The sequence below is a fragment of the Hippoglossus hippoglossus genome, chromosome 16 (assembly GCF_009819705.1).
Source record: "Hippoglossus hippoglossus isolate fHipHip1 chromosome 16, fHipHip1.pri, whole genome shotgun sequence".
Taxonomy (NCBI): Eukaryota; Metazoa; Chordata; class Actinopteri; order Pleuronectiformes; family Pleuronectidae; genus Hippoglossus; species Hippoglossus hippoglossus.
The window spans coordinates 7,102,274-7,127,034 of record NC_047166.1 but is presented as its reverse complement, the minus strand read 5'-3'; the positions used below and the strand labels follow the sequence as shown (position 1 = coordinate 7,127,034).

Below are 24,761 nucleotides of genomic sequence, written 5' to 3'. Positions count from 1 at the left end.
ACTAGATAGTGGCTCATATTTCAATGCACACTTGCCCAGATTTTTCCTCCAAATTAACATTCAAATATAAATTTTTTGAGATTCTGAGTCCTGGTTGAATTCACCAGAGTAATTAATCACCCACTCACCTATTATCAATTCTTCCTGATAAGGGTTACAGACGGGCTGGAGCATTACGAGAAATACACAGGAACACATTGAACAGGTCACTGATCCACCGCGGGGTTGACACACAGAGAAACACATTCACACTAACACCCACAGGCAATTTAGAGTCTTTGATTCACCTGAGCCGCGTGTGTTCCGACTACAGGGAGGAAACCAGAGTGTTGGGGTGAAACCCAGGTGAACGTGTGGAGAAGAACCACAGCTAAGATCAAACCTGAAACCTTCTTGCTGTGAGGTGTCTCTGCTGACTAATGAGCCGACACGCTGCCAGACACCATTAATTAACCAGCACCCTTAATTTCCTGCCATGATACTTATCATTGATTAAATGTAAAAGATTGCTGGCCTGTGTTTTCTCGGATAGCAAGCACAGCATTGGCTAACTCAGCTACTGGGCCCAGCAAAACGCAACTGATGGTCCCGAGTGTTCTGTTGTTACCCGTAATTATGAAGAAACATATTCTTCCCAAAATTGGCTGCGTTTCCGAGTGTTCGTGGCAGTTTGCGTGTGTGCTTTGCGCCGGTCATTGTTTGCTGCCATCATTGTGAAACTGAGTGCTGTTGTACGTCCAGCGAGACAGGGAGCTATTCACAGGGAGATTGGGAATCCCACCAGTGAAAAGAAAGTACAAAAGAGCAACACTCAGAAATGCAGTGGGCGAGCGCACATGTATCCAAGAGCATAATGAGCTAGTTTCATTGTTTAGGCTGGAGCGCTGGCAGCAAAGAGTTGGATTTTACAAGCTCAAGGTATAATGCAATGGAGGGCAATATAAATAATATTTACTCCATGTACCTACATGTCTCTACATATGTATTATTCATTGTATTTATATACAAAATGTTTTAATTATTTATCTATTTCAACTTTTCTTTTTCTCCAAGGTAGTCTTGTCTAAAAATGGGTTTAGCAAAGTTTAGAAGGACTAGTGGGGTGAGGTCATCAGAGTTGTTTGGTACCACATGTAGGGTCAGATTCTTGCTTAGCAGAAAAATAACAAAAAGGCCCCTTATCCTGTAGTGGTAATGGTATCCAGTAGTTTTAACCCAGTAGTAAAACTGTGCAGTTGTCAAATGTGACCTCGCTTTGCTTTTAAGAGTTGTTGACACTGTTAAACTCTGTTCAAGTCAACTGCTTAAACTAGGAAGGACTCATTTTCAGACAAAAGTGAAAATGTTATGATTCCTTCAAAGAATAGATGCACAAATCATCTTTGAGTTGTGTGTTTGTGTGATTACTATTAGAATCGGGACGAACACATTTCCAACACTCGTGTTTACATTGCATTACAATTACAAACTATTGGATGACAATAGATGAAAAAGATTGTTCTTTGAATGGCTCCACAATAAAACGACAGCTGTTAGATGAGATTGCATTTAGTTTCCATGATGAATTAATTCGGATAAATTCAGAAAGAAAAATGCAGCGTGTTTCTCCAACAAATGAATCAACTCGGAAAATTGGAAAACAAAACATACAATAAAACATTTCTTCAGAGTAATCCTGCCTCACCAGAAATCAGGAAATCCGACACGAGGTAACACTAAATTCATCTAAAGTATATTTCATCCAAACCTGACAGCTTTAATGTTAATGTGGGAAATAAGACAAACAAATAGCAAAAACAACCCTTGATATAATTCTATTTCAACATTGCAGCTGGATTTGGCAGATTGTCGCCCTGTCACTCAGATTGCAGTCTTTGAAGTCTTCTATCAGTAAATGCAGTACATGTTAAAAATCTGTATTTTCTGTGGTACCCAGATGATTCCAACCTAACCAACTACAAGTTGGCTTGCAGGCAGCTTGTCAACGCACAACAGCAGAGAGAGTGGGCTTATGCTTGTGCGTTTGCCCACTTTGTTTGCAGGTTCATGACGTGTAGGGCTCTGAAGCTATAGCATGGATTTTTACAGCTGAAACGTGAAACTTGAGCCTGCATCCTTTAGGCCCCGCAGACCCCTCTGCACTCACAGCTACTGTTTAAGAATTAAATTCAGCTTGATTTTTCATTCACTACAGATCACCTAAGGCTTTCATTTGCATGCAGGCCAAATGTTTTGATAATGTATAATTTATTAGCTTGAAAAATTACATTCCATGCACTTGTACTCATCGCTATGATCAGGTGAACAGTTTTATGTCGTGATGAACATGTGTTTTTGTTCCAATATCAATATTTAACTATGTGATGTACTTTACGATGTACATTGTACATTGTATAAACGATTCATTTGTAACCCCATCAACATACCCTGGCTTTCTACTTTCTTGATGCCTTTGTTTCGTATAATTACATCTGCAAATCTTGTAAGCTTAACACATTTAATGAATGGTAATGGATTTTGGCACCAGCAACACTGACGATAAGCGGAATGCAGTAGAATGGCATTAAATACAGCTAATACCTGCACCACGGCACAACAGTCTTTAAATTCAATCCTAAAATCATTCAAACTGCACCAAATTGTGCATACTCATAGATATCAGTCCCCTAAATATGTCAGATTAGGAATTAGGAAATTAGGAAATGACTTGAATACAGTAAAACTGAAGTAACTGAGTAATTACGTGTGTTGTATTGTGTATAATTTTGCACAATATAAGAGTCAGAATCAGATTGTGATGATATCATACAGCACAAGTACTAGAAGCCCCTCCTCATGTCTCAAAGTTTGGGTGGTCGAGTTTAATGTACTTTTTGCCACTGTAGCATATTCCTCTCTCCACATGCATCAGTCTATGGTTTATGAATGCAGCCAATCCACAAATTATGGAAACAGCTGCAATTAGTGGCGGATTTATATATTGTGGGGGGACCTTAGAGACTAATTAAAGGCCTTTGTGTGTGTGTCTATAGACATGCTAATTTCAGGCCTTTTGACGATGATTCACAAAATCAAGTCTCGTATTTATGCATCTCAATTCGTGTGCGCATTCAGGGTAGTTGTTTAAATGGGAGCTGGTAAAAATCGCTCCATCCATAATATTCCAATCTCTACATCATTAGAGTTAAGTTGGCGTGATGCTAAAAAGAACTGATTTGCCCTCATCTGATGGAGTTGCAGCAGCTCTTGCTATTGTATTTATGGCAGAATTCTAAAAGTGGGAAACCAAATTATCCGCAGGACTTTCTTCCCAAGGAGCAGGTTTCCTCTTGTTTATTAAATTTGTTAGAGTGTTTCTGAGCAATGCACATTTTATCCTCTTAACAGTCAAATGACTATATACTCCAGTGATTACTTAATGTACTCTAATGAGATTTCCCTATGAAATGGAAGGATTCATTTATTTTAATGTGACGCATTCCACCGGGCGGTTTATGCATCATGTCCCCCCCGCAATCTGGGAAGGCTTTGAGTCATAAATAGTGAGATGATCTTGGCTCCCAGACTTGCCACTGTGCCCATAGCAGCAGCAGATATATGGTTCTGTGATCCGGGCACTGGGGGTCTGTTCAGGGGCATCAGTGGGTCACAGATGCTATTTACATGCTCAGCTCTCTGCAACCAGGTATTCTCTCGGATTAGTGAAATGTGCACTAGGCCATGGAAGGGCAAAATCCTACAGAACAAATAATACAGCAAAACAGGAATATAGAACAATACAAATCCATTGCCTTTTGGGCCATATTACAATAGAGTCTTTTTAATTGATTATTTTGCTATGTTTCAATATTGGTTAAGGTTTGCATAAAGCCAATAACTGTAGATAATATATAGTGTTACTATAGTTCACATCCCATAACAATATAAACAGTCTTTCCTAGACTTTAGCCAACACAAAATGAACAAGTAACAATTTAAATCAGCAATAAATTGTCTTCCATGTGGGAATAAATGCCAAATATTTTCATGGTTCCAGCTTTTTTACAGCTTTTCTCTCTGATGTGTTATAACTGGATATCTTTAAGTTTTATACTCTTTTCGGGGAAAAACCAGCCAGATGTTGTCGCCTTGGACATCGTCAATTGATAAATGGATCATTAAAAATAATGGTTAGCTGCCACACAAACAGCATGTGATTTATGAAAATGGGCCAATTGTCAAGACAGAAATGACTGGATTAAAATTTAATTGAACCAAGAAAACAGTTTTCAATAAGGAAGTATTTGAAAAGTAACTTTGGAATATGATGCAACACAAAACCAACTAGTAACTACCATAAAGCAGAGTCCTGAGAGAGTGGACAGAGTTTTCAAATGATTATCAACATTTTAAGACGAATCATTTAAAATCAGTTCAATATGTCTTAACAATTACTTCCACTGTGATGATTCAGGGTTTATAAATGTGTGATCTGGATGCAGAAGAAGCTTGTTTTAAAAGGTTGCCTCAATTATAGCCATTAAAGTTCAACTAAAATACAGATACAGACTTTTGAAGACAGTGAACATTCTTTTTAGATGTGATAGAAGAAGGCCGAGGCATTCTGCCTTGTTATTGAAAGGGATAATATGATGAGAGTGGAGGTGGAGGAGCTGGTCTCTCCATAAGCTGATGTTCCTACAGGCGTCTGTTCAGGAAGCTGTCGAAGCTGTCGTCTTCAAAGCTGCAGCTGAGCCACAGACGAACTTTGTTGTCTCACATTTGACAGGACTTGCGTTTCTTACTTCACCGATTACACACAATTTGTGGAACTTAGACAATTGTCAGATGTGGTAGATGAGGACACGACAGTGGAGTATTTCCAAAGTAAACACTCTGAATATCAAATAATGTGCTTAAATGAAACAAAAATAACTGGATTTTTGTAAATAGTTTAACGGATTGAATATGTTTCAATGTAAACAATTAACATTAGTCACATTTTAAATCAATACTACACTCTATCAGAATGACATCATCAGGGTTACTTATTTAAGATACCGAAATTTCATTTAAGTGCTTCAATTTGTATGACTGTTCATAGATTTAGCAGTTTACGTTCTTTTAAAAATGTACTTGAATTAATGTATAAAACCAGCGCTAAGGACCTAACGTAAATATAAAATCCTTCTTTTTGATAGTGTATGTTTTTTTGGCATTTGAAATTTAGGTCTAGCATATGATGTAAAGTAATGTTCATCTCGTAAACTACAGAAAATAAGCTTTTTCTTCTTTCCCTTATCTGAAGGATGTAGTGCAGCACTGATGTCTCATGTCTACTTTGATGTGAGCCCCCTTTGTGAGCTTTGAGCAGCAGTCCATTCCATCTAAAAAATACTTTACTTTGAATTTTATGTAAAAGAAGAGTACAGAGCCCAGATATGTGCTCCACCAATGTGGTTGTATGTTGAAATAAAAGGACATTTTAATGGAGAGACAGCAGCCTAAACTACTCTGCTGGACTGATGGAACACACACACACACACACACACACACACACACACACACATTATTAAATCCATTATGGCTTTGGACTTCAAAGCTGATATTGGTTTTTTCCACATTCCCTGAAAATAGAGAGGGTTGCTCCATGTTTGCTGAGCAAATTCAATACCTTGTGTAATGTGCACTGCTTCCCTCTCTGCCAATCCTAAGTGCAAATGCCTCTCGATATCATTTAGTCCTATATCTGGAATCCTGTGTTTTCTACCTCTGCTTGTGCTAATGTTTGAGACCAACTGTCATGGGCTTTACGTGTCCTTCTGTTTTTTTTCTTTCAGGTGGGATTTTCGAGCAAACAGATGGACCTGTTTCACTTGTCAGCGCGGAGGAGCTTGCCTTTAAATTTGCTGTCAATAACATCAACAGAAACAGGACTTTGTTGCCAAACACAACATTAACATATGACATACAGAGGATTAATATCTACGACAGCTTTGAGGCATCGAGGAAAGGTGAGTGACTTCTATGGTGTTTGTTCAAGGACTGTGATCACACTGTGGAAGGACGACAAGAAGCTGGTTGGTCAAAGAAACAAGGATATGTTTCAGAACTATAATTCCTTAGAAGCTTTATGTAAGTTATTGGGAGTTGCTTTCTTCTCAAGCGTTTCTTCCGTCTTTTTCTTCTCTAGCTTGCGACCAGCTGTCTTTAGGAGTGGTTGCAATATTTGGGCCCTCACACAGCTCATCGTCAAATGCTGTGCAGTCCATCTGCAATGCGTTGGAAGTGCCGCACGTCCAGGTGCGATGGAAACACCACCCTCTGGACAACAGGGACGCCTTCTACGCAAACCTATACCCGGATTACTCATCACTCAGCTATGCCATCCTGGACTTAGTGCAGTTTCTCAAATGGAAAACAGCCACCGTGGTATATGATGACAGCACAGGTGAAGACATTGACTGTGTTTACATGGACAGCAATATTCTGACGTTTGACCTTATTTGGATTATGATGTTTACGTAAGCTGCTAATAGAATATACCGTTCATATTTCCATTTCCATTTTGCAGAGTTTAGTCTGTCTGTCTGACGTCCCCTCCAGCAGGGATTGAGTGTTTTCTGTCTAATTTTGCAAAAGTTTACATTTAAAATCAGGGCATGAGTCAAGCAGTTGGTAACTGCCCTATGTCGATATCGCAAAATATTGTGCAAACTCCAATAAGACGTAATGGGATTAAGATGTATACATGTCTAAATAATGAGAATAAGGTCAGAATACTCCACCTCTCTTAATTTGGTCATTGCTTATTTTGAGTATAATATTACTCAGGTTAAGGTAATCTGACAATGCTGTTTACATGTCTTAATCAGGTTAATATTGGAATATTGGTGTCCATTTAACGTGTTTACTGCACTTCTATATAATGTTACTGTAATGTTACAGAATCTACGTCATGTACCTCATTGTCAGAGCATTTTCTGTGTGGCCATGCCGTCATTAGTGCTGTTTCTCTGCTTCAGGCCTTATAAGGCTACAGGAGCTGATAATGGCCCCGTCCAGGTACAACATCAGGCTAAAGATACGTCAGCTTCCTCTTGACTCGCAGGACACGAGACCCCTTCTCAAAGAAATGAAGAGAAGTCGCGAGTTCCGCATCATCTTCGACTGCAGTCACCAAATGGCGGCACAGATTCTCAAACAGGTTAGTGTGAGCCTTTCATAAAATGGCATTCAGCCCTCTATTGATAGAACCGGACAAATTCAATCTCCTGGTCCTCTGCCACAAAGCTTTGTTTGACACCAGTTAAATCTTATTGTATTTGTGGTGGACGAACATATGGAGGGTTTGACTTACCAAGAACTTAAGTGGGTGGGTGGGAGGAGAGAAGCAGAGGGTGATTGTTATGGACGAATTGCCGCCCAATTTGACTTTAATATACATCCTGTTTATACACGTGTTTTGATATAAACAACCGTCAGTCAACAAAGAGCTGTCAACAAGAAATGAACGGAGATTGTGTAGGTGGTCTGATGCTCTATAGATGTCAGTGGCATGCTGCTGGATACCCCCCCCCCCTCCATTCAGTTGCTGTCATCCTCTATTAACATGTTTACCAAATGCTTCATCTCCTTCCAAGTTATTTAAATAACTCAGTCCTCCCAAGTTACTGAGATCTAAGATGACACATGTGTGCTCGTGGCCAGTCGACACATCTCGCACCATGAAATCAGTGTCCACTTGACAGAAGAAGTGAGAGAAAGTTTAGGGGCAAAACTGCTCCAGACAGTTCTTCTCCATCAACAAATTATCAGGACGTCGTGTTACAGACGTATTTAAGTGTGATCATGAGAAAGCTCATTTAATTCAATACCATACAGTACTAACATGTAGTAAATGAAAATATGTGTTGTTTTGACACTTTGCTGTGATGCCTTCTAGAGCAGCTCTGTGCATATTTCATTTACAAAATACAGCGTTAGATAAAACACAGCAATAATTCCTGTCAATCATAATTATTAGATAAAGATTAGGGCAACCACTAAGAATACCTGTATTTGTCTTTATTTATTTTGAGTTGTGTGAATGTTGTATTATGGGATGACTTTAATATCTTTGGTGTTCAAGCGGTATCAAATGTGCTGCAAAAATAATTCCCTGTTGTAGGACAATTGAGATCTGAATTGTACTAATTTAATGATAAATTAACCCACCAAACCAAAAAATGCATTCAGTTCCACATATTTAATAATAATATATTAATTAATATATTTCTTTAAACAAGAAATACTGACATTTGACAAGCTGGAAGCAGAAATAAAAGAAACTTTCTTTCTAAGGGCAAAAACTTGAATTCATATCACGAGAGTTTTGATTTGTAGTGTGACAAAACAGATCATCTCATGAACAACAGTATGTCAAGATTCTCAACTCCAGCTTTACTGAAAAGCAGCTCATCTCTAAGACAATAAGTGAAAATCTGATGCGCTGAATTTAATGTGACCTGAGTGGTGCGGGGTGCGTACGTATAAAGGAGAATCTGACGCAATTGTATTTTTAAAGGTTTGAAACATCACGTCTGAAACTACTGTATTGTGCCCTTGGGATGTTTCATTTGTCACGCTGTGATTGTCAACAGTATGTTGGGTCCCGTCTTTGTTTTGACAAGCTCACCTGCACTCAACACGCCTCTGTCAGGTCGCACTCGCTCTCTGACAGGATGCAAGAAAATAAGAAGTCTGTCCCTGCTGCCTTTGAAAATCAAACCTCTCCTTTTGCCCTTCATTGTGTCATTTCTTAAGTATTAATCTTAAAACGTGATTGGGCCACTGGCGAGAACAGGGACATATGGAGATAAGCTACAATAAGATGCCCGATGAAAAAAAGAAATGTTGACAGAATCACATTGCATCACACTCTAAATTCATCCTGCAGTTGGTAAATACATTACTGTAATTAATGAAATCTCCTGCACACAATACAAAACATCACTCATGTTTTCAATGTCATGCATTTGGCTTGATGTCTATAGATGGAGAAGGGAAATTTGCCTCCACATAAGCACAGCATCTTATTTACATAACCTTGGCTTTTTTTTTTTCCTCCACGGCAGATGGTACAATTAAGAGGGAAGCACAGCCGCCATGGGAATGTGGTGCCTTTGAATGTAGATTGAGTGAAACAAGTGGCAGTGATGGAGTGTTGGGCTATGAGACAAAGATTACCGAGCTCTTCTGATTGAAGGCTCGCCTCTGCTGGGATAACGTCACAAGTCCTGAGCCATTGCGAACCGTTTAAATGCATAGAAAAGCATTGACTACAATTGCTATTATGTAATTCTCTGGAACACATATGGCGCAGGAATCTCGGCAAGTGATAGCAGACACTTGCCCACAAAATGAACAGCATGTTCGTCAATATGTTCATTAAAATCTGGATATGTTTTTCCTTTGCTGATGAAAGCCATTCCGTGTGGCTCTTTGGTTTTGTTTGTTCTCACCGTGCTGTTGATTCTAAAATACCCCGACGTAACGAAATGACCATTTTCTCTCCCCTGTCTCCATTCATTCACACCTTCCTCTCCCATCCTCTGTCTCCATCTCCTTCCAGGCACAGACCATGGGGATGATGACAGAGTATTACCACTATATCTTCACCACTCTGGTAATGTATCATGCTTGTTAATGCAAATAGGGTCTTGTTTGTTCTCATCTCCCCACCGCTTGAGGTTCGTGATGAATAGTGGCTAATTGCCAATGGGCTTTGGATCCAGTCCATTATATCAATTTTGTTTGACAAACTGCAGGCTTAATGGAGTCTTCAGTGTGCTGTAGAAAACACTCTGCTTTATGTAAAGTCAACAAAAGTCTTTGAGGTGGCAGAAGGGAAAAAAAACAACAGCCTGAGATTCAAAACTGAACGAAATTTCCAATTTTACAAAAAGTGGTTCATCGTGAGCTTTTACAAAATGATGCCATATGTAGTAATTTAATGAACTTGCTTGCAATACAGCACCAACATAAACCAGATTTCAAACTGAATATAATTCCTCAGTTTATTGGCTTTTAAATCAATAAACTATATAAAAATAAGTTATTGATTTCAGGCTCTATGAAAGGTTTGTTTACACCAATTAAATCATTAGTAGGCCTAAAATAGACCTATCCTCAGTAATAACTCGCCTCCATCCTTAAAAGTATTAAACTCTAAAAATTGTAACCTCTATGAAGATATGGCAGCTGTATCAGAGCAGTAGTTTGAGCTAGGTGTACCTAATAAACTGGCACCTGTATGTATATGTATCATATATATCTGATATAAACCCAAACATTATATCTGTCACTGTTTTTACTCTGCTAAAATGATCTTGTTGGGCTAAAATAAGCAGTCCCAGCAGGGAGCCATGGCTGCTCTTCACTGTGACACTGGCTATCTGGTGACAACAGACTGAGCGGGAATGAATAGCAGCATGTTCGATGCTGCTCCTTTCACTCTCTGTTATTGTCTGTGCCTGCCTCCCTTGCACACACACACACTGGCTGTCTCTCTGGACTCGGCCCGACTGTTGTGATAATGCGATATGACATAGAGGTCCAGGCATGATGGGTGTCATCTTTCACGCTCAACAGCGTGGCAATGATATTGTTCTGCCATGCGTCATGTTGGTGTAGCATGTGTATTGCTTTAATAGGGAAATTCCCTTTTATCATCAGTGCACTGGTTGATGTGTTAACTGTAAAAGTTTCTAAATAAATGGAAGAGAAAAATATATTTACTTGCAGTTTGACTTAAAAACTCGTATTTGATATGATTTTCTGGAACAAGATATTTTTTCATTAAGGGTATCTTTATACAATCTCATTGTGGGATCTATCTAAATATGTTGTCATACTGATTGCCACACCATTAATATGATTATACCTAGTGGCTTGATTTGATTGAAAATGATGAATACATGGTTTTACATAGCAATACAATTTCCCCTCGATGGAATCTCCTGATGTCTGTGTTTTATCCTCTGAGCTGAGGGAAATGGCGACTTATTAGAGCATGAAAAGGCAACAGCAGAGTGGTATGGGGTAATAACTTCCTTGTCCTTGTGAAATGAGTCTGTCATAGCTCTCGTCTCACAGCAGCTATCTCTGAGAACCTAAAGCTGAGCACATACAGAACACTTCTACTTGTACTCAGAGATATGGGGCGTGTTCCTCAGGTAAAGAACACTGCTGTGTAATGTTGTTGTTGTTGGATAATGTTGTTTCTGTCTCATCGACGTGTGTAAAAAGGCAGTGCAGCGAAAAGTCAACTTATAATTGGAACAACTTACTTCTCCGACTTTCGAAAATGCCCTGAGACAAAATGAGGATGTCGCAAAAGATGCATTATATTTTACAAACAATTCTGTCCCAGTTAGTTTGTATTCTTAGCTTCAAAGATACAAAACTCGTAACCTGATCTACTTTGCTGAGTGCTTCTGAATGTCATATAGAACAATAGTGATTTACTTTGATCTCTGTTCATGAAAGATAGTACAGTACTAGATTCTATTGGGAGAGAAAAAAGAAATGAGGAGAAATATTTCAGTGACTGGCGGCGGCCGTTCTTTAGTAAGTGTCTTACACGCTCTTGTTCCCTCAGCACTAACCCCACAGGGTGCTAATGAAATATCTATGTTCATCCAAATGTCTTTTCCAAGCCCCCTGGCCCATTCCGACACGACATGTGTCAACATGTGACTTCACACTTCAGCTACAACGGCTGCCCCAGAAATTACAGCGACTCAAATTGAATTGCTTTTTGCTCAGAAGTTGCTGGGGGAATGCAAGTGTTGAATTATTAACATGATCCAACAGAACTGGTGTTTTTTTTTTTGTTATTTTCTTGTTTGCAAATTTTTCCTTAGCTACAAATATGAATCTATACATTTTGCATGATTGATCATAATAAAGAAAAACAAGTTATATGACACAAGCCTGTTGTTTGTGCAGTGTAATTCATTGCTATGTAGGTACAAAGCCAATAACAATTTGTCAATTCTAAAAGGATTTGCCTGCAGAAAAATGACTCCGCCACAAGAGCCTTTTAAGATTTCATATATTGTACAGACACTGCTTTAGACACCATACTTAAATTTCCTGATGTGACATTGAAAACTGTATCTCTTCTTTCTTTCCCTCGATTTGGTCTTAATATAGTATCTCTTTAATCAGCTGCTGCGTCACTCCTTTTATATGTGAGGAGGATGCATCCAGGAGAAATACTTAAAATAAAGATGCTCAGCACTGGTACACTCAATGAAAATCCATATACTGCTGTCTCTCAAAAAAAGGACCTGATGGCCATTGACCTGGAGCCATATCGCTTCTGTGGTGTCAACATGACCGGCTTCCGCATCCTCAACGTGGATAATCCCCAGGTTGCATCCATTGTGGAGAAATGGTCGATGGAGAGGCAGCTACCACACAAACCTGACTCGGGCCTGCTGGAGGGCATCATGACGGTATGTTTTATTACTTCTGTGTTGTTCCATTTAAAGTCAGTCACTCAATCAAAATGTCAACATAAGGATCAGTGGCTTCTGCCCATGGTGAGAATTAGATTTCGCTGTGTTTTACTTTTAGAATCAAAGCTTTTACCTCAGCAATTCACACAATGCACACAATACATGATTCTAATTTACACAGACTGAGGCTTTGCTCATGTATGAATACAAAAAATGATTTATTTAGTATTTGGACAGACTTGTGTAGTTTGTGTTGCTTCACTAAATATTGACTGGGAAAGACAGAGATATATGAATGTATTATTAATATATTTTTTAAAGGTAAAATCATTTGTACTGGTTCCAGCCTCTTCTAAACAATTGTTCATGGGTTCCATGTGCATGCTATTTGTAGTCAGTGACAGTGGGCAATTTAGTTTTTGGATAAAAGCTTTGATTAAACTTATTGACTAACCTCACCCTAGTAGACAAAGCAAGTGAAGCTTACACAAAGGTTTGTATCTGAAGCTACATGACTGAACAGGAGAACATGATGTCCACCTGCTCGGAAATCCTGGCTCTGTTCCGGTAAAATAATAGAAGGGGCAATCCTGGTCAATCCTTGCAAGAACAGGACAGTTTCATTATTTTGGAAAAAAAATAAAGTTTCTGAAGCCTGATTACTCCTAAATCTGACTGATAGGTATAATGAATAAGCAGTATACAGCAACTAAATCCAACTTTCTAATGTCTTAATTTGCAACTCTGTGTAAAGTAAATTTTTGGGTTTACAAAGGTAGGACTATACTTTCAATTACCAGTTGAGGATGGTAATTTACAAGTACATTTATCTCAATTTAATTTGCTGAAAATTTGTATGATGGGAGTTTAAAGAGAGTGAAACACTCATGTACTTGAAGGAAGGCTTAATCGTCACAGTATATAATTTATCTCAAAAATACAATGTCTGCACCAAAAGTGTGGCAAAGAATGTATCATAAAAATGTAAAGTGTAAAAGTGACGGTATTAGAAAAACAAAATCTTATCTTTAGATTGTCCCATATCAGCATGAATTTTAGATTGATGGATACCCGACTGTTTCATCTTTCCACAGGCATCAGCTGAAATAATGTTCACCCCTTATTCCAGACAGATGCAGCTCTGACCTATGATGCGGTCCACATTGTATCCGTGTCATACCAGCACGCTCCGCAGATGACAGTCAACTCGCTGCAGTGCCACCGCCACAAACCCTGGAGATTTGGAGGTCGCTTCATGAGTTTCATCAAAGAGGTGATGTAACACCTTTTGCACGCTGCTATATTTTGAATTGAGTGTAATTCATTTTAAAGCGTACTGATTGAGTGGTGAACATGACAATAGGAGTGGAGTGAGGACCGTGTAGTCATTTGAGGCTTAGATATTTACCCAGTAAATCAATAATATCCACATATAAAGAAAACCAAGCCTTGATAGACACATCAAAGCAGCATTGTTGTCAGCTTTATAAATTCCCTGTATTCATAACCTATTTTCCAGAAAGCACGTACTGTCACCTTTTGAGAGTGCAACTTGTGTAATCAGCTCTTATTTCATCTAACATGAGAGTCTGACAGTGCCTCAGAATACACAAACAAGTCTTTGCAAAATGGCAGATGAAGGGTGTGCAGCGATGCTACTATTTGTATCTTGATCTGTTCAAACAACAAAATCATTAGGATTTTTTTGTCTTGGGTGTGGTCTAGAAAAGGCAGGAATTCCATTTGTTTCTCTTTCCATCTTATAATCACTCACATTACTGCAGAAATAAAGCATTAACCTCAAGCTACAGTATTTCATCAAGGCTCCGGCTTGTAACCAGGATCCATCATTTGTGGGAACTGCCCGATTAATTTGGATATGCCCACAGAGCAATAAGAGTGATAGCAACAGGGGGCTGTCCATATAAAAGGGTAAAGCTAAACGCTATTCCTCATCCACTTTTCTCTAAAACAATTCAACTGATTCGAATGATTTCTTGAGCCTCACTTTGATGACAGAGAGGGACAGTGTGGTCATAGGTAACCTGAGCCATCCCACCCATCCTCAAAATGGCAGCATCCTTTCCAACAAGTTACTACCATGTGGCACCCTGTTTCATTCCCTAGGGTCGAAGTCGCAAAGCAGATCGTCACTGTACCTAGCCTGGCCGCCTTTAAATGTCACAAGTATTACTGTGAACAGTTGTCTGTCTAAAATGCATCAGCCCTGTGGTTTGCTGGTGACCTGTCCAGGGTGTATCCCACCTCTCACCCAGTGTCAGTTGGTCCCAGTTGGTTGCTCTCCCACATACTCTTGGTCCAATGACCTGTACCTTTGATTCAGTTAGGGGGAGGGACTTGACATGCCTGTGAAACATTTTGTTGTTTGTCCACTTGACAGGGTGCTTACCATAACAATAGAATTCAAGGTGATTGTATTATATCAGTTAATATTCACCATACCTTTTGGGCTACCAGGATATAGAAAGCTACATAAGTGCACTAAGACCAGTAAGGTGTTGAGATTTCCAGTGAGGCACAGTTATCTGACCAGTTAGCATTGTGGGGTACAGTTATTGTGCATTTCCTCTTAGCTTAGAGTGGCTGGTTGTAATAAAAGGTTTGTGTGAACGATTATTATTGTCACAATGATTATTGTCACCTTGTTGATATGAACTGAGGTATATCACTCTAACACAGTTAGTAAAGGTACAGGCAGTGTTTTTCAGGAGGATTTAAAAGCACACAAAATCCAATTTTCAGTTTGTTGTTTGGCAAAAATTAGGGCCCAGGGTATAAAGCATCCAATGTTAAGAGTAGTTTCCCTGAGTAAATAGAATTAGAGCAACAATATGTAACCATTCATTTATAATGACATATCCATGATGAACACCCTGGGAGAAAATGTAATTTTTGTCCTTGCGCTCACGATGCAACTGTTTCCAACCATTCCCACAACACCCAGAATTCATTGTGTAAAGTGTGCTCTGAAAACTGATGCCCCATATTATCATGTCTCTCAGCTACACATCCCCATCTGGCACAAGATCCACGAATACTATTGTTTGTGTCTGAGTTGCAGGAACAATATCTGCTTGTCTGCCAAATGCGCAAACACAATATCACATAGGCTTACACCATTACAATGCAAGACAAACAATGTTGTGTGTGTGTGTGTGTGCGGTCAGTTGAAACAATGAGCATTGTGAGACTGAGATGTACCATTAGCACTCATGTTAGCAATTTGTTGTGATAATGAGTGAAGTCAATAAGATATCATTACAGTGTTGTTCCTATGCAAACAGACTGTCGTGTGAGGCTATAAAAACCCTTACTCAGACCTGATTTACGATTGCTCCAAGATAAGTGTCTGACATGTTCTGAAGGTCGAATTGGTCCTTCAGATGTGATGTGGCTGAGGCATTTATGTCACTCTTTGAATTAGAGCAGTTTGAACATGACACCCACCTCTGCAGCGATAGGCAAGATGAAATGCGGTACGAGGCTTGGAAGAAGGAGAGTGCCACAAACTTCTCCTTGAAGCTTGAATCTCCTCACAACAAGTTCTGACAAGCGACAGGAGGGAACAATAGAGTTATAGCCTGTGCGGTTGTTACAATTTGGATTTGAAATATCAGCAAACTACAAGATCTATTAAAGATATGGTCTTGTCCAATACAGACTGTGACTGGATGGAATGGACACCAATGGATACAAATATGACAATAATTCAAGGAGATCAAACTAATAAAATACTAAATAAAAAATCAATTGTATAGCATGGCATGCAATACAAATGCCAAGACTAAACCAAAGCTGACAAGACCAATGACAAAAGAAGATGTAGTTCCATTACTGCTGATAGATGGCTACCTCTATTAGCCTAAGTGTGAGAAAAACAGGTACTTAGCAGGGACTGCCGTGTTTGCATACGCGCACATCCATGGAGGTGGCGGGTATCAGGGAATCGTAATGGGGGCAGTTATGTGTTTTTCCCCCTCATGGGAAATCAAGCAAAAGGAGATGGTTGTTAATTAACTCTGTGGTCTGGAGGGAAAATGCTTTGGAGGCGTTGAGATGTAAAATGCAATTTAAAAAAAGGAAATGCAGCCTGTACAATTCGTGCTCGTACTTTTGGTCTATGGGTGTTCATGCGAGTGTGAGTGTGAATTTTCTCTCAGTGGAAGACAGAGGATGTTGTAGTGTGTTCTGTTGACAGCACTTGCATATTTCACTGCAATTTGTTCTTCATTATGTTTTGCCAAATTGCAATGTGCAACAAATACTTTGTTCCAAACATAAGTCAGTGCACCTAGTGGTGACAAAATGCACTGCAACAGCACCATAACTATTAAAACAGTTAAATCTGAACCAATCTGACTGGGCGACAGTGAATAATGATGTTAGATTCCTGTATTAGTTGCATTTGGTTGTGCCGTAGTTTAGAATGCTGTGTGCATCATTGTACATTGACAATGTGGAATTTGATCAATGAATATGGTTTTAAATATGTATTATCTTTCAGTCCCACTGGGATGGTTTGACCGGGAGACTCTCATTCAACAAGACAACTGGTCTTCGTACAGACTTCGACCTAGACATCGTCAGTCTAAAGGAGGACGGACTTGAAAAGGTAACTTATTGAAATTCCAGCTTCCTTTACAATGCGTTCTTTGCTATGATGGAATAAAACTTATAGCAATGTATATTACCCCACACAGCGTATAAAAAAGTACAACTTCTGTGACGATTACACCATGAAAAGAAGTTAATGGAATATTGATTTCAGAAATACATCTCATATTTGCTTCCTGAGGTGGAAAGGATAATGCAGATTTGACAGTATCATTTACCTCCTAACAAGGAAGCAAATTGGCTGCTTCAACATAAGCATAAGTTAGTGGATCATAAAGCAAATTGGATTAGGGTACACATTAGGGTGTTAATTGCAGCCTCTCTTAATGATAATTCGAGGTGATGCCCAAAATGCTGTTTGGCGGTAATGAGCTGTATAAACATGTTTTCCAAAAAGGGGGAAAAAAACGAACTAAGAGGTTGGTAATGTAGAACTTATTTTATTATAGTGTAAGGCAAAGTACCCTCTGGACTATAACAGCTTTTCTCTAGTAGAGGGCTTTCATACATTATGAATACATCAAATAGGGATAAGTCCCATTATGACTTCCTCAAGTACTCCCCAAAGGCTCAGGACCATATAATAGCAGGGGCTTTTCAGCTTGTAACCCTTCTGTTCAAGAACGGAGATATTCACTTGTAACACTGCTGCCTTGAAATTATTCCTCTTCTCCCTTTTACTGGCATCTTGTCCTGCAAGCAGTCAATTAAGTTGAAGCACAGTCAAATTGAAAAAAAGTATCTGATGGCATATTTGCATCTTCACATGATTGACAAGTCCTATACTCATGCATGTTCATGTTGATCCAGCCTTGTGCTGCGGAATGCAGTTTTTTAATATCCATGGAATCGGCTTTAACTATTTGAGCCTGTTAAGATGTGGACTTTTCTCAACTAATCCACTGTAATTGAATATTAGCCCAAATGTGAGCTTGTGCTGGATTTATGAACAGTTTCTTAGAGTACCACTTTTCAGTCCATGCCGGCGCGCTCAGGAGGGTGAAATAAATGTAATGCTTGCTGTGTGGTTGCATGAGTAAATAACTTTTGAATCAAGTCTTTTTGCTAATCATGTTTAATGAATTGAGCTAATTGTAACTGGGTACAATTACAAAGAGTTTTGCAAAGCGGAAAGCATTCACAGATATTTTTAAATCTCTCTCCTGGAGTCCTCTTTGGTTGTGTGACAAGCTGTAACTAATGTGCTTTTCAAATTAGAGCATATGCCTCTCTCTGGATTAGGCAGGGAGGACATTAACAGACATTTTTCATGCTTTTTTTGTGGGGCGCTGTGTGTCTTTAAATGGATCCACCTCGAGCAGAAACCCCTGTGATTATTAAAAGCTGTGTCTGTGGTAATAGAGAACGCAGTAAAGATGGAGGGCGGGTTTTGGTAGAGGGTTTGACTTGCAAACAGAGATTGTAACTGACAGCCAGAGGACTATTTGTGCTAATGATACGTTCCAGAGTGTGTCTCCACAATATGCAGAGGTTTTTGCCTGAGGGCTTCTCGCATGTATAACTCCTTTTATTTGTTCAAATCTCTTGGCTTTTCTTTCCGAGACTGCGGAGCAGAATTACTTTCACAGTGTAATCCAAATTGCAGCCCCATGATGTACCTTCATACAAATGAACTGTACCCTTGCTGCAGTATTTGCCATTTTAATAATCTTTCTGTTTGTTTTAGTGTCATTGTTTAGACTTTCTTTCTTTGTTATTCAAATTTACATGGATGTCAGATACTCACAACACCAATAAAGTGCCATATTAGACATTATATTATTATTTGTGTACTATAACCAAATTTAATATTTTGAAATATATATAAAATCTGGTTTATAACATACAATTTCCAAAACCCCCTGACCTGCTGATATGAAGGTGACTCATCATATGCTGCAGGAGATGTGTTCAACCTGGCTCTAATGCGTGGGACGGGTTCTCTGCTGGGGTCACAGCCCAACAACAGACACAGAACACTTAACTACAGGCTTTTCATCTTCCGCAGGTGGGGAAGTGGAGTCCGTCAGGGGGTCTTAACATCACAGAAGCGCCAAAGCGAAAGGGGATGAACATCACCGATTCCCTGGCTAACCGCTCCCTCGTCATCACCACCATCCTGGTAGGTCACCTGTGCACCCTGGTGTGAAAGATAATACCTTGAAATTCAGCATAAGGTCTTATATCTATCTCTCTCCAGTAGAGATATTCATTGTCATCCAGAGGGCATCAGCCATGTTATATTCTAGATTTACTGCAACACTAAAAAAGAGATTCACACAGTTTACAACATATCTTTGTGACATATTATATTTGCTAGATCTAAACATAGCACACAAATCACAGATTATAGATCAGATACTGTACTAAAATTTTACTATAATTGATGTTTTGCTAAACCCCCTCCACCCTCCATTGTGCAGTCATAGCTTAACAGCTATAACCAGGCACAGAATACCTGAAAAAGAAGTACATTGTTCAAGTGCGTTGTTTATTGCATGTATGATTTGAAATATCACTTTTTACTTGTGTGTATATTGCCCACTAAAAACAACTGTAAGAATGGATCAAGCAGCGTTTTTTATGTGCTCTAACATAAGCTGCAAATGTTGCCCAGCAAGCTGCCTGCTTACGGTTAAGGACTTGATTAGATTTGAAGGATCAGGAGGAGGTGTTGTTGAGTCCAGGTCTGTTGTCGATGTTGATTTACGTCTCCTTTTACCTTAACCTGAACCTGATCTTACTCGAACCACTTTCATCGGCCTACTCCTGAGCCTTATGTACCATAAACGAACCCAGCATTAATTCTAAGGCCAAGGAGCATTTCATCATCAACAGTTTTTAAGGTTGCATTCATTTTAAGCTCTGTTCACCACAGCACAGCCACTGTGTAATATTTCTTTGTGGCGAGGATGCTGCTAATTCAGAATTTTGGCTCATATTAGAGGCTGTTCTGTTCTGCTCTTTACTGGATTTGAAGAAGCTTAAATGTAGTACCAGAAATAGCTTTACGTTAAAATCCTTTACTGCAATATAAGAATAATATTGCATCTTCATTTTAATGTCTCGAATCATCACAACTGGTGAGGAGTCTGTGCCTGGATCATGCATGCAGCTTCAGCCCCACATTCTTTTAGCACAATATCACATATGCAGCGATTAATTTCATATTTAACACCCTTTTACAGGGTTCCAAATTTAAAATGAGTCAGCTGGAAACATTAAAAAGTCAGAGATGGGGACGGCATTTTTTAACAACTCATGTTAGCTTAATTAGCAAGTTAACTACAGCTGATGAAGTGTGACAGCTCCAGTTGACGTTTCAGCTGGCAATGGCCAAGTGTCTGAAAACACAAAGTCTGTGTAATACTACTTTTTTTTAACTTTTTCTCATATTTCCCAGGGAATAATGCATCGTGATGAAAAACTAATATATATATATATATATATATATATATATATATATATATATATATATATATATATATATATCAGGCACATTTAGGGAGCTGATATCAATGTGTGGGTACTTAAGTGTGGCTTCATTGAATTGAAGGGACATTTTGGGCATTGGCAGAGGTATGTGCTCTACTGAGTGTCATTATAGTTATAAGTTATAATGAACTGCTGTTTAGAATGGAATTAAATACATGTTCAGATGTTCAGGAAAGAACTGGGTGATCCCTACCACAGCTTCACATCATGTAGATCCCCTGAGTACTAGACTGCCACTGGATGCTGGGGGGGTTTCTGACGCAGATGTTCCCCCCGATGCACCTTTTCGGGACAGATATACAAGCTACAAGAATAAACACTATCATTATGCCTATGTTCGACCACAAGACTGTAATTTTGACGACTGAGGTCAAGTCATGACATAATTAATGCTTATCAGATGCTATTGCTCATTCCATCTCAAAGAGGAGAAATCGAATGAAGTTTTAGTGGTGCAATATTTAACTTGTGTACAAGGAAGTGCCAGCTACTGTTTTTATGATTTAACCTCAGAGTTTGAGTGGTGATAGATGTGTTCATCACTAAGTACTTCAAGTGTTTCAAGTTCAATTTAACTTTTCCAAAAATTCAGAATACATTTGAATATCTCTGACATGTTCTTTGATTTGCTATTTAACTGGGAATCATTAGTTTAAGGTCATAAAACTAGCTACTTTCAAATCGCTGAAGAGAGTTCAGTCTTAATATCAATCTCTCCTCTCGGCATAATGATATTGCATCAAACTGATTCCAGTGATGCATGAACAAGACGTCTGACAGCTTTATAGTGATAACTTTGTCGAAGAGATTAGGCACTTAATGTGTTTTCCTCCTTACATTAATTGTTTGCACTCCATTGCCTGTAATGTCTCTTCACAGGCCCACCTCCCTCCTTCTTTCTGTTATGCTAGCCCATGCTGCGACTGCGAGGGTAGAACTGGTATAAACACTTTGATTTGAGTTCAAACCTTGGGGAATAGCAAGAATTGGAAGGCTAGAAACAGATGGTAATGACTTTTTTCCCTTAACATGCAAACTTTTTGATGAAGTTAATTGAACAACTTAAGCAAACTTTGTGACTAAGCGCTTACTCTCTAAATGCACTGTCATCAAGTATTTATATCTTATCATTTATTTAAAAGGCCATCGCAATAGTAGTGTCCAAGTGGTGCTGTGTTTTAATAGCAAACAATTAAAGACATGTATCTTTCGCTGTATGTTTTTCCAGGCATTTTTATTTTATGCTGTGTTTCACGTCAGGTTGTGTTTACAGACCACAAAACAAAACTATGTCTAAAAGCCACCTGCACATGATGTTGTATTTTAGTTATGATAACTTTCGTTCTCCCCACCTAAAAAATAGTTATTCATGGGGTCAAGTATCGGTGATAAGTGTTATCACCGATACTTGACTCCATGAATAACTATTTTTTTGTGTAATGAAGGGCACTTTGCCTGTTTTCTCGTCTTTGACAAAAAAAAATTTAAAAGCAAAGGTTCACCTTTACTAGATAATTACTCTGTTTCTGAGCGAGTTTGTAAATTATACATCTGGCTATTGGAGGCAATAAATTATATTACAACCTTTGCATGAATAGACCAACATATGTCCTGAAATGCACAGCAGGATATGCAAGTCTTTCTGGCAGCAAAAAGGTAACAGGCACTAAATAAAGGAAATCATTTATGAGCTGTTCTGTTAGTCATTGTCACTGCAGGCGTCAGCTCACTTGCTGTCCTTTGGAGTTTGGTGACAGTTGATGAAGGTAAAGTTGTGGGGATGTTACATTATGATGCTGTATTCTGTCCCTGATCAAGCTTTTACACAGACCAAAACAATGGGCAGCCAGACAGGATATTACAGGCCAGTAAAAGGTGGCAGCTACCTGACCATTAAATAAACAACCTGTGCACCAGCTTCAAGTATATAGGTCAACACACAGCAGCGTGGGGACGACGGCAGGTTCAGTCAGCTCAACATTACAAATATAGTACAAACCGATAGCAAACATTCGCTCTCTGTGCATTACCATCACTATCGCAAAGACTGGTTAGGGCTTTGCAATTTAAAAGACATTTACTTGCATTAGAGTCTCAAAGTAGCTCAGGTCTCCTTTCACTAATACATCAATGTAGGAGAAACCTCAGCCTTCTTTCATATTTTAACACTCCCTGTAGCCTTACACCGAGCTGGAATCTGCTGTCACTGCCTGTTAAATGCAACAGCGGCTCATCAGCTCATATCACTTTGCTTCAATTAGGTGGATGTGCTGAAACAAATTGAAAAAGCTGACCTCACCATTGCTTTTCATTTGATCTTTTGGGTCTGCGCAGGAGGAGCCATATGTCATGCTTAAGAAGTCTGACAAGGCGCTGGTTGGGAACGACCGCTTCGAAGGGTTTTGCATCGACTTGTTAAAAGAGCTCTCCAACATCCTGGGCTTCACGTATGAGATCCGCCTGGTGCCTGATGGAAAATACGGCTCGCAGGATGACAAGGGCCAGTGGAACGGCATGATCAGGGAACTTATTGAACACGTAAGTTGTACTTTATATTGTCTGCTTCAAATTTTTTCCCTAAAGTAACAGTTTGACATTTCTGGAATATATAGATATAGATTAGATTAGAAATTAGATAAAAAGATGGATGCCACTCTCACTATACAGAAACTAAGTAGCTGGATCGAGCAGCCAGTTAGCTTAGCAGTTGCCAGGCAACTAGAGAAGAAGTTACTCTTCCACCCCAGGTATACAACATGAAGTTTTGTGTTTATGTTTTGCTTCGTGTTCCAAATGAGGTGTTACATGTTAATTGGTGACCTTTAGAGGTGTTGCTATAAAGATTCACATAAATCCAGGCAAGCTGTTACCCCTTGTTCCCAGTCTTATTGCTCAGCTAAGCTATTTTTATTTATTCTCCACACAGTCAAGAGGGTGATATTAATCCTCTCAGCCTATTCTTGGTAAGCAAATGAGCACTTTTCTTCAAAATGTCAAACTATTCCTTGAATATGCTGCATCTCTGCAATCAGGCAGCTCCCTATACTGTAAATGTTTTTTACAATTATCACATGAACTTACAAAAGCATGCCATTGAAGTGAACTGCTGGTTATGTCCTCTGTGTGGACAGTGACATAGTTATGATGAAGTACGAGTCAGGGGGAGCCTGCAAAGCTGTCAGTTACATTTATGGCACAATTATGTCAAGGTTGCCTAAATGTTAAAAGTGTGTTGATGCCAGACAAACCACTCTAGATCTGGGAGGAGCAATGCAAATGCATTGCATATTGTAAGGATACCGATCATCTTGTTAATGCATAGTGGGCAATCGCAGCTGTGTGTATCAAACTCATACATCCAGCGGCCATGAAGCAGCGGCTACACCAAAGTCATGGTGGCAATTCCCTGCTGGCATTTCATAAGCGTCCCTGTCAGTGCTCTCTCTTTGTCCTCAGCCCCATCAGGTCAGTGCTGTACTCAGCTGAAAACTTGTAATAGCTTAAGTGGCATTTAGTGCAGGGAATCGTATGGCAGGAGTCAATGGCTTGGTGCTGAAAGGGTTGAGAAAGGTGGACTTCCACTACACTTTGTATCACCATCCAAGCTTTTTGCTAGATCCATGTTGATAACAATAACCTTGAAGGGAACAAATGGATTACTAAAGGCAGAGAACGCTGGCACCAAGATGAAGATGAATGGTTCCCTCATTAAATTGCACATTCACTCGTTGTATTAGTCAGTTCTAAGGTTTAAAGGGAGTTGGTGCAGGTGTCCATTTAGTTTGTTCATTAACTCAGTCAAATAGAGAAAAAGAATGAGTGTGAGTGAGGTTTACATGTGTTTTGAGGAGATGTAGCATCTGGTGATTGAGACCTTCTGAAAACAGTGTAGCCCATCTTCTATGTTTGCTCCATTTGCATTTGGTTTACATCTTTAAAAAGTTAGAAATCATAAAGCAATAGACAAATTCAGTTCACGAAATGCCTTTAAACATGATTCTTTTGATAAGACACCTATATATTGGAGCCTTTTTTAGGTCTATTGCCTTTGTAAATAGCAGCAGAAGTGTAGATTAGAATCTCTACTGCCAGTTATTGCTTTTACTGTTCCTTATCACATGACCAAGGATGCATGACGTTGCCTTT

The 24,761-nt window shown here is 39.2% G+C and overlaps 1 protein-coding gene across 1 annotated transcript in view; it reads left to right on the top strand.

Annotated features, from left to right (window-relative positions):
• Positions 1-24,761, top strand: part of LOC117776966 (glutamate receptor ionotropic, kainate 3) — an 83,489-nt gene that overhangs the window by 39,786 nt on the left and 18,942 nt on the right. The window contains exons 2-10 of the mRNA XM_034611401.1: positions 5,820-5,993; positions 6,173-6,430; positions 7,005-7,186; positions 9,593-9,646; positions 12,312-12,482; positions 13,615-13,758; positions 17,011-17,118; positions 19,129-19,242; positions 22,950-23,153. Coding sequence (XP_034467292.1) covers positions 5,820-5,993; positions 6,173-6,430; positions 7,005-7,186; positions 9,593-9,646; positions 12,312-12,482; positions 13,615-13,758; positions 17,011-17,118; positions 19,129-19,242; positions 22,950-23,153 — 1,409 coding nt within the window. The remainder of the gene's footprint in view (positions 1-5,819; positions 5,994-6,172; positions 6,431-7,004; positions 7,187-9,592; positions 9,647-12,311; positions 12,483-13,614; positions 13,759-17,010; positions 17,119-19,128; positions 19,243-22,949; positions 23,154-24,761) is intronic.